Source organism: Serpula lacrymans (assembly GCF_000218685.1).
Source record: "Serpula lacrymans var. lacrymans S7.9 unplaced genomic scaffold SERLAscaffold_10, whole genome shotgun sequence".
NCBI lineage: Eukaryota > Fungi > Basidiomycota > Agaricomycetes > Boletales > Serpulaceae > Serpula > Serpula lacrymans.
Window position 1 is genome coordinate 435669 of NW_006763299.1, and position 12938 is coordinate 448606.

Below are 12938 nucleotides of genomic sequence, written 5' to 3' on the forward strand. Positions count from 1 at the left end.
CTTTTCCATCACCTCCACCCTCCTCCTCCTCATCTTATTTGCACCCCCACCATTTCTGATGTCACCACTTCCTATCCGCTTCCGTCGCCGATCCGTTGACTACCACGTGCCACTGCTGATATCAGCAAAGCCCCGGCGGCCGGTCCAAATAGGGCAACAGGTCCATCTTTATGACGTCGATCTACCATCATATACTATCAAAACATCGGTCGCTCGTCTTGCCTGGTTGGAGCATGGGTGGGTAATTTTTGAGCTGGAGAAGGTTCATCCCCTTGCATCGCCCATGTTCATCGCTGTCCCATTCACTTGGGTACACTTATCTTTTGTCCATCGTCTTCGCTACAGCTACACCTACCACACGCTGCCTGGGACTCACTTGTTCCAAATTGGAACTACTCCTCTCCCTCCCTCGTTTGATCAGGTGGTCCAACACAACCAGTCCATTGGTAAGGCCATGGAACTGTCGGATTTGGACTAGGTGGTGGACCGGTGGCTCCAGTTTCTTTTTCTTCAGCAGAACATTCATTTACAGTGCGATTATTTTTGATTTTTGAATCATTTTTATGGACACATATTTTTTTAGAATGCCTGACTGACAATAAAGGAACTGTGTTGATACTGATAGTGTTTTGCCTTGCCCTTTTTTTTACTGCATCTTCCCATGACATCATGATTTTCCTGCTCTCTTTTTGCTATTGGACTTTACTTTATGGCTGTACAAACCTGTGACATTACTCACAGCATTCATTGTTCTATCTCTTTCTTTTCCTTTTTTTGACAATCTTATCCTGTACTACCTACGCAGGATTCGTCAGCATACATTCCTTCATGTTCTTTCTCATTCTTTTTGCACAGCTATACTGTGCATAGCCTACTTTTCTTTTACTATATAAACCCCTGTATTTTACCTTGTAAAAAAACAACAACAAGAAATCCAATCCAGACTTCTTCTCTACTCTCAAGTTCACTACTCTACTACTTGTGATCCAGTGTGGTCACAACACTTCCCACTTCTACCACTGTTAACTGCTGTCATCGTCACTCGTCACCTTTTGAAGTCATTGTCATCCCTTTTGATTAGAGTCCTTCTGAGCACTACAGTTTGTGCGTCAGGAGCCTGCTATCACTGGGAACCTCGTCATATTGTTGTTCTCAAACCTACCTTGTGCTACGATTAGCAAGGTAGTGCTCATCTATACTCGTCACAAAGCCCCTATCCTTCTATAAACTCAACTATCCCTCCTCCTCAAAACCCACACTCATACACCTCTGGGTTTTACTTTGAAGGATCTTTATACGTACCACCCCACGAACAACCAGACCACTCCACTGTTCTAGGAGGCAAAGCCCATAAACAAGTTCCGTGGAATCTGGGAGGATTGTGTGTTAGTTTGTTTTGTGTGTGGTTTTCTAACAACAGTTCTCATCATCGACACTGCATCGTCCGACTCCAATGGATCTGCTAAGAAAAAATGTGCTTACACATGCTGCTCATGCGGGGCGGTTGGACATATTGGTGAGTTTGCTTTTCTTTGTTTCGGACTTTGGCGCTAATATTTCTTACAGCTTCAAATCGTTCTTGTCCGAAGTACACAACTAAACCACGTTCAAAACAAAACACAGAAAATACTGCACCAAGTAGTTAATTAGGAACTTTTATGTAGTAAGTCAGTCATCATACAAGTCCTCAGCCTCAAACTCAAAGTGATCCTCAGTCCCGTCATCATCTGTTAATATTGTCATATGCATCAATGCAAGTCCATCCGCTACCTTGTCTGTGATAGAGGCTATAGCCTCTCGGCCTTGTTTGAATGAGTGAGGACTTTTTTCTCTGATCCGTGCAGCCAGTTTCTGAATTGTCTTGGTCATATCAGGTGGTGTATGCCAAATTGTGTGGTGTTGAAGGTGGAAGGCATTTTCAACGGTCACATGACAATTTTGGTACACTTCGATCAGAGGTGACTCTTTTATAACATGCTCGATTGTGCAATTTGGACCTGTACCTGAATATATAACCTACACCAGTGTTCTGAGGTGGTTCTCGTGTGAGCTTTTGGCTACCAACCTTTGTATACAGATTGTTTCTTTTAACCAACCAGTCCACAGCACGGAATTTATTTGCTTTGCCAGTTGGATTACAAAGTAAGTTCATCTGAATGATTTTCCTAGATTGAGACAATCAGCTCATGTATACACAATGAAGACAAATCTAGGACTTGCCGCAATGGCTCAGGATAATTACAACGAAGGTTTGTTGCAAAATGCATGATTTGTGACGCATATTTATGCTTTCTTGTTCCTTTAAAATAATAGATCCAAGGTAAAAATGAAGCCTCAACCCGTCCCATATCCGCATTCATTGCATGAGAGAGATCAACATAAAGAAGCTCATCCCTATTCCGCAAGGTTTGATTTTGAAACCGCTGATCTTGTTCAGCAAGAGGTTTTTGGTGTGCAGCAAGAAGGCCATCTGTACTGGCAACATACTTTCTTACAATTGAGTACAACATCTTAACTATGTCCTCCCAGCTTGGTTGTGATTTTGCAAACATTTCCAATGTTGTCCACTCATATTTACAGCTCCGAGCTTCCTCTTTCCAACAGTCAAGCATTGAAGCTGAAAGATCATGATGAATGACATCATGCATGTGTCGGAACCCAGGTTTACTGATCATTCTCCCAGTTTCATCCGGTCAAAGAATCCCTACGCTCTGAAATAGACTATTTTCATCATCACGGCCAGGTTTTGGGAGGAGGTATGTTCTCCACAAAGCGTCGGCACATGTCATTTTGTAGTGAAATAATCCAGGCATGAAGACCACATATTGGAAGCGGTTTCAAGGTGTTCCTTCAATTCTCCTTGTGTCTTTGACTAAATCAATGCGTTCCTTTGTCAATAGATCTCCATGCACAAGGATGACATATTCAGACATGTCAGCATCAAGTTCCGGTACAAAGTGCTTGTCGCTTTTGTCACCAATGCCGCCTTGCCTGAGTAAGTTATCCAAAACCTCTATATTCCCATCCGGAGTTGACTGTTTGATATTCATTGCTCGACAAGGTATCTGATTCATTTTGTGGACCGGTATTTTGTCTATTATATCTGGCTCTCCAAGAAGACTGGAAAAATGGCCGAAGGATGTACATTGATTCACAAGGATGCTTCTGACATGCCATGCAAATGCTTCAGAGCGGGGGCTGAGTTTGTCGGGATGCAATTGTTTGTTGTAAGTGTCTTCTTTGTGATACTGGAGCATACTTCTAATCTCTTTGAATGGAGATGTTGCAGCAGGATTTCTGGAATCACGCTGCCACAATTCAGCTGAACAACGCAAAGCAGCTGGATCTGATACACCAAATAGTGGGATGACTGTGGCAGAGGTAGCACTGACAAACCTTGAGCTGTGCTCAATGGTTGGTTGTGCCGTCTTGAAGTCCATATCAAAGTTGTCATATGCAAATGCTGAGCACATAGACCACACTTCTTTTTTTATCTTTACAGATATCTTTACAGATATCTCCTTTGAAATTGACGAAACTGCATGATGTATAGATGTTAGGCTGACGGATGATCCAGCATGGGCCAACACTTCAACCACTTTCTCTGGAACTCCAGTTGAATGGCAAAACAAGCCAAGGATAGCCTGTAAGTAGTTACACCTCTCGTTTGAATTGTGTAGCATGATACTAATGCACACAACAGTTTTCTGTGGATCAGGTTAGTTGGCTAGTGAGTATGCAAGCAAGTATACTGACAATCATTCCCAATGCAGTGTTCCTTGTGGCCGCTCTTCTCCACCTCTTCTTCGGTGTCTCCTGGTCACCTTTTTCATCCTCATCACCGCCAAGTTCTCCCATGAAGCTGTCTCCATCTGCAAGAGTTGGTGGTGTCCTATTCATTGGGGTTGCAGGTTCTCGAGCCTTTCTCCGGTTTTGTGGGCTCTCCATGATAGAGCTGATAATAGCCCAAAGGTTTGTTGCAACACTACTCATTTTAGTAGCCAGCTGTTGCATAAATGCTCCCTCTAGCTGCTCTGCTGTGGCCGATGTAGTCTTGAACTGCAAACCATGGCATTCACGGCCAAGTTCCTCAACCTCCCTACACAACACACCTGTCACCAGTGTGAATGACCAGGAGAGCACTGGCTGTCAAGAATTTGTGTGGTTATACAGGTAAGCACATATTCTTGCACCATCCCTCTCTAGAGATTCACGGGCTGACTTGGTACTGGTTTCAGTACTCTCCAGAATTCCCTGGATCAGCTTGGATACTGAAAATCTGTTTTCTTCTATGCACTGTAGGACAGCACTCAGACGACGAGTGTTACTCATAGTAGATGGATATAATGTAAAAATATATTTCAACTCAGTAGCTTTATAGCTTATGAAATGGTGCAATGTTGATACATTGTTGGAACATCGTGTTCGATTGTACTACTCCTACTCTTCTGTCCAAGAAAAGAAAAAGTCACGGTCACATTTTTGTTTTTGACTTTAGCCGACCGAAAGATGTCGGATTTGGTGGCAATCTTCGGTGGTGCAAATAAACCAAAATCTGGAGCCACTACAAGTTTTGCCAGTCGGCCATATGTGTTATGCTCAACTCAAGTTTTGGTAAAGTCTCGGATAATTATATAATCAAATTATCTAATCACAAGCACTGGGATATAGCATACATACATATGTCGACTGGTTTGGAGTCTGCACCATAATATGATATTGTTAGTTTTGGTGATTCTGCACCTTTGTGCTACCTACATACTTTAAGATTTGTTCTTAACAGATATATGTACCAATATCCATCACATAGTATCATGGCATTCACGATTCACTGTTCCATCCAGGGCTCTGATACTGATACCAAGATAGCAAGAGTGTGATGATGATATTAAATTCTCAACTGAGATTGTACTGTACTACAGAACATGCAATGAACAAATGCATGAACAGATGAATGTGATTAAACAACATGGCAGGTAGGTACATGGCAGACAGAACAACGTAGAAAAGCAGTTTCAACAAAAGAAACAAAGAGACTGTAACTACCAGTCCTTCACCAAATCAACTGAGCATGAATCACTCTCTGCCATTTGATACTCACTGAGTCGACTGAAGGGTGAGTCTTCCTGGCTCAGTGTAAGTTGCCATGTCAACTTGGAGACTCTCAGTAAAGAAGCTGCAACAAGGATCAGATTACCACAAGACAGTTATCATTAAGGAACTACTCACTCTTTCACATTATCTTCCCATTCCTTGGTGGAAGTGGTACCCTTCTTTGCAAACTCCCGCAACTCTTTGAGCAGCCGGTCTACATATACCCAGAACTGCTCGTCTTTCCACACATGGGGGGACCCCATCAGGAAAAACAATTTGGCTATATAGACTCTGATAGTATATAGTTGCAAATATAACTGTCATAGTGATCACAGCTGCAATAGAAACCCCAACATCTATTCAGGAACAATGTGCTCTTATAGTACTCTTATAGTTGGCTATAGCCTCTTATAGCACTTATGAGCCCGTTTGGGAACTCTTTTCCAGCAAAAAGCTTGCCTCTACAATCGCTTAACATGTAGCGTCAAAACTCCATCTGAAGCGGAGACCAAATTATATCAGTGTCCAAGTAAGGCAAGTAAGTTGGCAGGGCATGTGTACCAGCAGTGAGAACACCATTGATGGATGACCAGGACAACAATTTCAGCGATCACAAGAGTGTGGAGGACAACGTGGAAAAAAGTGGGCTTGAATTAGATACCATGCAGCACAGGAGGCACCTGCTGCTCACAATGCAGCTCAGCTCAATCTTAGCTATGCTACTAATCATATCCACTAAAACTATCTATGCCAAATCCAAACTTCTGCATTGCCAAGAGCCAACCCCATATCATACATCAGTCTTGACAGGCCATGGGTGGGTCACCGAGCTGCTCAACGGCCGCCCTGGCCGTATACAGACTGAGTTGGGTGTCAACAAGAGGGTGTTTCTGAAGCTCATCAATTTGCTTGAAACAAATGGCTACACCGACTCCAAAAGTGTTTCCATTGAGGAACAATTGTCCATATTCCTGTATGTATCTGTTACAGGGCTTTCAGTTCGCCATTTAGGGGAGAGATTTCAGCGTGCAAATGACACAATTTCTCGGTGAGTCTGCTCTTTTAATTTATGTCTTTTAATCAATATTATTATCAGATATTTCTGTCACATGCTCAATGCTTTTACATCCCCCAATATATACTTTGCTTACATCCGTTTCCCATCTGTGACTGACCCCCCTGCATCCTACATTGCCGATAATCCAAAACTCTGCCAGTTCATTAACACCATAGGTGCAATTGATGGCACACATATTGCATGCACCCCATCCCATGAAGAGCGTTCTGCATCTTGAAACTGAAAGGGGGGGGTTTCCTAGAATTGCCTTGCTTGTTATGACTTCAAACTGAAGTTCACATACATGTTGAGCGGCTGGGAGGGATCCACAGTTGATACAAGGCTCTTCCATGATGCTTGCATACACAATCTTTGGATCTCGAAGGGGAATTATCATCTTGCCAATGGAGGGTTTCTGTCTTGTGATCAGCTCCTGGTACCTTATCAAGGAGAGCATTATCATCTGTCTGAGTATGCAAGGGGTAACCGCCGGTTAGTTCCTTTGTTTTATATTTTAGTTTATTATGCTAATTAAACTAATTATTTAGACCTCAAAATCACTGCAAATACTTCAATCTGCACCATGCATCCGCCCGGAACATTATTGAGAGGATTTTTGGGATGTTAAAATGTTGGTTCCAACTTCTCAACAGTGCACCGGAGTATAGTATGATAATCCAGGCAAAGATCCCCCCAGCCCTCTGTGTTGTTCACAATTCCATTTGGATCTATGATCTATGATCCGAGTGATATTGATGACTACAACACAGACATCTTGGATCCGGCCACTGACTCTCAAATTGGAGATCTTGCAGAGGGCCCCTCCTATCAAAGATAACCAAATTCAAGCAAACAATCAGCGTAAGCAGTTAGCATTAGCAATGTGGGATGATTATCAAGAGGAATTAGCATGAAGGGGTTTGATTTAACAATTTCTTGTTTTTGTTCTATGCTAACATTTCCTCTGCTTTAACAAATATCTGTACTTACATAGTGTCAATTCAATTTGGTGCATGCTGTCCTATTATTTGCAAAAACAAATTCATTGAGATAAGAAATAACAATCATACAAAGCACTATGGACAACATGGACAACAAGTTAATGAATATTGGCATAAAGTTCAGGCAAGCACCACATCAAACCACGCTGCACAAGACTGAGGTATGTCTCTACTAATGTCTTGTCCTCCCTGAACTTCTCAATGAGTTGGACAAATTTGGAAACAGGTAAGTGATTTTTGATTTCCTGGACCTTCATGATAGCAAGTCCTAGATGAGTGTTGGTGGTTGAAAGAGCAGGAGCAACAGATAGAGTGGGGGGGGGGCTTGCCATTCCTTTTGAATGGTCATAGACATATCCTTGATCATGGTCCCGGTGTTGATGAGGTGACCCTGCATTCCACAGAGTGCATTTGCAGTTATCAAGCGCGGGTTTTTAATGTATGAGATGTGGTGACAGATATGGCGCTGGAAGTCTTTGGGGCTGATGCTGATGTTGATGGTTGGGGGGATAAGCCAGCTTGCACAGTGTTATACTTCCCCTTGCTTGAAGACACTGACACAGCACTTGGGATTGGGGATGTAGCCAGAGGAGCAGGTAGGGATGATGGTGAAGGCAAGGCAACCAGCCAGTTGATCACTGTGGACGATTGGGCTGGAGAAGCAGGGGTACAAAGGACTTCTGCAGTCACTGAACTTGACTTGGGTGGGGTTTGCACTTGCAGCGTTGTTGATGGGGTGGAGGGCTGATGGGAACATATGGATGAAGTGGCTTGGGGTGTACAAAAGGCATGTACACCCCTGGCTGCACGATTGGACATAACAGTATCTAACTTCTTGAAGTAAGGCCAGCCTTTGTTCTTGAACCCGGTGACAGTAGGATTGCGCTAATTGGAAAAGTAAGCACATTGTATAGCTGGAAAATGAATGCTTACTCACCTTGGCATAGTCTGTCCACTGGGTCTTGCTTTCTTCTGTGATGCTGAGCCCGGTTTCAGAATCCCAGTGCATACCTGAACTGTTTGCAATTAAGGCCGTGATAAGCTGATATGTGCGCTTTATCTGTGGTAGAATCATTAGATGTAGGTTATAATGATTCTCAAAGCCCCAATAAAAGTACTTACCCTCCCCCAATTCTCGCTGCAGGTCTTCCAGGATTTAGGTGCGCCCATAAAGGGGCTTTTGGACAACAGCAACTTGACCTCAACCCAGAATAGCTTTGCAAAGCTCATACCATCAGCCACTTTATTCCAGTTCTCTACTATATAGTCAATCATAATATGCTGTTGACTCTCAGACCAAACCACCCGGTCCTTGGAAGTTTGTCCAGTCATAGTAGAATCTGTATCAGGTGGAACAACAGTTGATTGGCTGGTAGCTGGGGCCGGTTGATTGTGGATCGTTCTGAGTGGATAGCGATGGAACTTCTGTTTGCAAGGAGGACCCTTAGCTGCCAAAGAGGCAGACACCTTCCTCTTCATGGTGAGCGACTGGTGTAGGTTGCGGTATGGGTCTGAGTGCAAATGGGTGGCGCAATGGCATAGCGGCACAGATGGCTGTGGAGAAAGCTATCAGGCTAAAGCCCCCGGAAAAGTGCTCACAAGAGTTTCCAAACGGACTCTATAGCACTTATAACACTTAGACTCTATGTGGTAGCCATGTAATTTGGTTCACTTAGTGCCTTCAGTTCACTAAACACCCATCTGGGTCGGGGGGCACCAAGAAGACCAAGCGGCACTCAAATGCTGCCATGCTGCCAACTCAGTCATGCACAAAAAATGGCTACGGTCCGTCAAGGAGACTTGGACCCAAGGCCCAAGAACCCCCCAGTGATATCCCTTGATTGTTATCAGTACCAATAGTATAAATAACAGTCTCATTAGATGTTTTAGTCCACCATACATTTTCTCCACACATTCTCATACTCCTCATGGACTTTAAACCTTATGGTACACTCCCCTCACATACAATTTCCCTTCACTAGATAATTGTCCGCATGGCACTCCTTACCTACATTACGGGTTACTCCCTACAAACTCCAATCCCTCTATTAGTACATAAGCTGTAGCTTCTGTACTCTGTTTCTGCAGTTCAAATATCAACTAGTTCCTCCCACCTTTTATCCAAGTCTTCTTCTAAGCTTTCTGGTCCTTTGGAGAAGGACCATTACTCCTCTCCACCTTTCATCCCCTACTCTCACCTGTTCACTCCATTGAGTTAAGGTCCGCAGAAGGGCCTAGTGCACAAGCTAAGCCAACTCCCAACCTTGTACTCCGTTCTGCTCCTAAACCCACCTCCGTGCTCCAAACTCCAATCACTCCGAAGGTCATGATTCTGACACAATCTCACAACTGATTAGACCACATACTCATTCACTATTACTCTCACTCATCCGGGACCTATGGTAGGTTGTCTAATATATTATTTACACTGTACTACGCTGATCTAACCCATAGACTCTTGTGATAAAGCTTAAAGAACACAATCTAGGCTCAGAAGACATGTCTTGCATTCAAGCAGGTTATATTCATATTATGGCGCAGCCATCTAAACTCCTCATTTGCCGCTACAATCCTGCATATTGACCACCTCTTGCTTATACCGCCCTTTCCCCATTTGTTGGTTACAGAGTTCATTGCATCACAAAAGACTCTGATGCAACAGACACAGGAGGTAAGAAAGAAGAGCAGAGTCAAAGTGTTACAATCTGGTCTTCCCTTATGATCACAATTTGACTCTAATGTTATGCTACTATCAATTGTTCAAGGTTCTTGGTCTATAATTGCCTGATAGGGATTGGATTATGGATGTGATAGTCTCCTCAGATGATAGGACTGAGGTCTTCCTTCGTGATGATAGCAGGGAATTGAAGAGTAGATTTGACTTGTCCTATCCTACTGTTATACAGAGGTTTACATACTGAATAGGTAGTGAATCCAAGCTCAGTTCTAAGCTGGGTTTGTATGTAAGAGCCAATAGCTTAAAGACTTCTAGGGTCAAGGGCAAGAGGGTTGTAATCCAACAGGAGTATCCTAGGGGAAATAGCAAGAATAGACCCAGGACATGTGACTATAATGTAGCTATAAGGAGAATCCTAGGAAGAACCGCAGATTACAGGGTATAGGGCTAAGTGTCACGATCACTCACTTCTGACACCCCTATCTCAACTGATAATGAATCCATTATATCTATTATCTCTCCAAATCTTATCTAATCTGGTCACAAGATTAATCACGTGACCTATGACGTAGCTACTTACAAAGACAATTACAAAGCACCTCATGCCTTACGCATGACGCTCAGTCAGCATCTCATTGCTAACACATGTTCTGTAGTATATATACAGCTACCCCTTGTACATATTTCTCTAGCTGTTGATTACATCTTTATTCACTGTAATAGACCCTTGCTTGCAATTAGAACCTCTGACTCTCCATTTGTTCGATAAAAGAGTTGGATCTTCACACAATCAACAGCTAGAAGTCAAGCACTGTCTATGATATTAACAGCAGCTACAATCATAACCATCATCCTAACCTTCACCCTTCCAATCCTATTCATTGTCATCTACCTTGTCTACATAACCGTAACATCTATCAACACAACTCCCACCACTTCACTTCCTATTCCTCCACATCCATCAACCATTATATCCTTCTTCCCCAGAGGCACAGACTCTCTTGAGGAAATCCCCCTCACTCACATCCCATTAGTTACAACTTTACCCGGTGTGGAACTGAGTGAAGTTTAGTTAGAACATTTTACCTAGTTTCACTTTCAGATACCTCTGACCAGGCCACGCACTTGCGTCCACCAGTCAGAGAGGGATTGACAGCTTAATGAGCGGATCACTTTGGGACAACTGTCTGGACCCCAAATTATCACCATACATTTTACCTACATTCCGTAACACATTTTATATCACCCTACATACAAAATAGTTTGGGACGGAAGAGGGCCCATTTATCAAAAGAGAAGACAGTATCTACGATCTTCAGAGATGTATTGATCCGATTTATCATTAGTGAACTCCTGTGTATGCGTAGAGATGATCTAGAACGCTGGATAGCTACAGAACAAGGTTATACACACACATTTCTGTGGTGCTGCGAATTTGAAGCACCGGAAATAGAATCAATAAAAACAGTTTTGCTACGCTCTCCCACTCCCCAGATCAAACAAGAATCAGTCAAACCTGTCTTACCAAAGATCCATTGAATTCATGCAATTTTGGCAAAAAGAACCATCAATAAGCAGCATGACAGACAGCATGGCCGACCTAATCGGGGCATTGCCGGAAGCTGGACCCAGCCAGACACAACTGACAATACTGGCCGGTCTAACACCAGAGGTCCAAGAATAGATGCAGAGAATGATGGAAGTGGAAGTTGCCAGAAGAGTAACAGAAGCAACAGAAAAAAAAAGAGAGGGGCGGATGAGGGCCCATTAGGCAGCAGAAAGAGCGGAGGAGGAGGCGGCAGAATACAGGGGATTGTGGGAGAAACAGATCAGTACCAATTCCGAGATACAAAAGAACAACGAAGGAGGAGAGAAGAGAGATTGCGAAAGGATAAGGAGCGCACTTGATAACCTGCCCACCTTCAACGGCGATCAAACAAAGTTTAAAAACTTCATAGAACACATATCACTTCACTTCAAAGAAGACCCAGAATACTTCAGAGATGAAAAGAAGAAGAAAGCTTTTGTGTTATCATATATGAAAGAAGGAACAGGTGCAAGCTTTAGAAGTGAGTGGCTAGAAGATAAGATGTCCATGACCTCAGCACTGGAACAGGCACAATACCAAAGATGGGCAATCTTTGAAAGAAGGCTAACCGAAGCTTTCAAAAATAATTACAAAGAAGAAGAAGCACAAAACCAAATCCTACAACTGAAACAAGGTAGTAAGACTGCAAGAGACGTCTTCCTAGAATTTGACAGCCTGCAAAGGAGAGCAGGATACAGGGATGACTCCATTTTGATCACCTTGCTAAAGAGAAACATGAACTATACACTTGTGGACAAGCTCTACGTCAGCGGGCTGCCACCTAGCAGATACAAGGAGTGGAGAAAACTCCTCCTAAACTATGATCAAATATGGAGAAAAACAGAAAAACAGAAGAAGGGGTACTTCGGTCAGACGGAGAGGACCGGAGCGAGGAAGGAAGATGGAGGAGGAAAGAAGGCTCATTCTGGAACCAAAGACAGAACCGGAACTGTCTACTCGGGTGCTGGGCAACCCATGGAGATAGACAAAGCCAGATACAGAAAAGAAGGACTCTGCTTCAAATGCAGAGTCAACATCAGGAAAAACACTTTGGCTATATAGACTCTAATAGTACTATAGTTGCAAATATAGTTGTCATAGTGATTATAGCTGCAATAGAAACCCCAACATCTATTCAGGAACAATGTGCTCTTATAATAGTCTTATAGTTGGCTATAGCCTCTTATAGCACTTATAGCACTTAGCACATGGCTGACTATATGAGCTATGAGAGAGCTTGTGGCTGATATATAAAAAATAATCACACACACAAGGTTTGAACTCTCAACCTGTTGGTCCGCTTTTTTGCTGACCAATCAATCTACAGCCACATACCACACATTTATCCACTACACCATAAAGGCTTACAAAATACACTATACATGTGTAATATATCGACCTTCCATGGACTTGTCATTTTTTTTTACACATTGTCACAACTTATACTTGGATAAAGCATTACTATAAACATGTACTATGGTCTTAACAGCTATATAGGCTAATATAGCTATGAGAGCCATT

The 12938-nt window shown here is 42.9% G+C and overlaps 4 protein-coding genes across 4 annotated transcripts; 1 reads left to right on the forward strand and 3 right to left on the reverse strand.

The window, feature by feature from the left end:
* Nucleotides 1-1668: 1668 nt before the first annotated feature.
* SERLADRAFT_350625 (uncharacterized protein) lies at nt 1669-2164 on the reverse strand (the record flags this gene model as incomplete). The annotated part of the gene is made up of 2 exons (XM_007320679.1): nt 1669-2016; nt 2066-2164. Coding segments are annotated over 2 exons (447 nt in total), but the record flags the coding sequence as incomplete, so codon positions are not given.
* Nucleotides 2165-2837: 673 nt separating this feature from the next.
* On the reverse strand, nt 2838-5357 carry SERLADRAFT_440219 (uncharacterized protein; the record flags this gene model as incomplete). Its single annotated transcript, XM_007320680.1, has 4 exons — nt 2838-3707; nt 3757-4099; nt 5102-5176; nt 5230-5357. 4 exons carry the CDS (start codon nt 5355-5357, stop codon nt 2838-2840), a joined length of 1416 nt encoding a protein of 471 aa, XP_007320742.1.
* Nucleotides 5358-7681: 2324 nt separating this feature from the next.
* Nucleotides 7682-8631, reverse strand: SERLADRAFT_409796 (uncharacterized protein; the record flags this gene model as incomplete). The annotated part of the gene is made up of 4 exons (XM_007320681.1): nt 7682-7896; nt 7950-8037; nt 8090-8212; nt 8275-8631. The coding sequence occupies 4 exons, from the start codon at nt 8629-8631 to the stop codon at nt 7682-7684; spliced, it is 783 nt and encodes a 260-aa protein (XP_007320743.1).
* Nucleotides 8632-11420: 2789 nt separating this feature from the next.
* On the forward strand, nt 11421-12479 carry SERLADRAFT_440221 (uncharacterized protein; the record flags this gene model as incomplete). Its single annotated transcript, XM_007320682.1, has 2 exons — nt 11421-11501; nt 11601-12479. 2 exons carry the CDS (start codon nt 11421-11423, stop codon nt 12477-12479), a joined length of 960 nt encoding a protein of 319 aa, XP_007320744.1.
* Nucleotides 12480-12938: the final 459 nt, after the last annotated feature.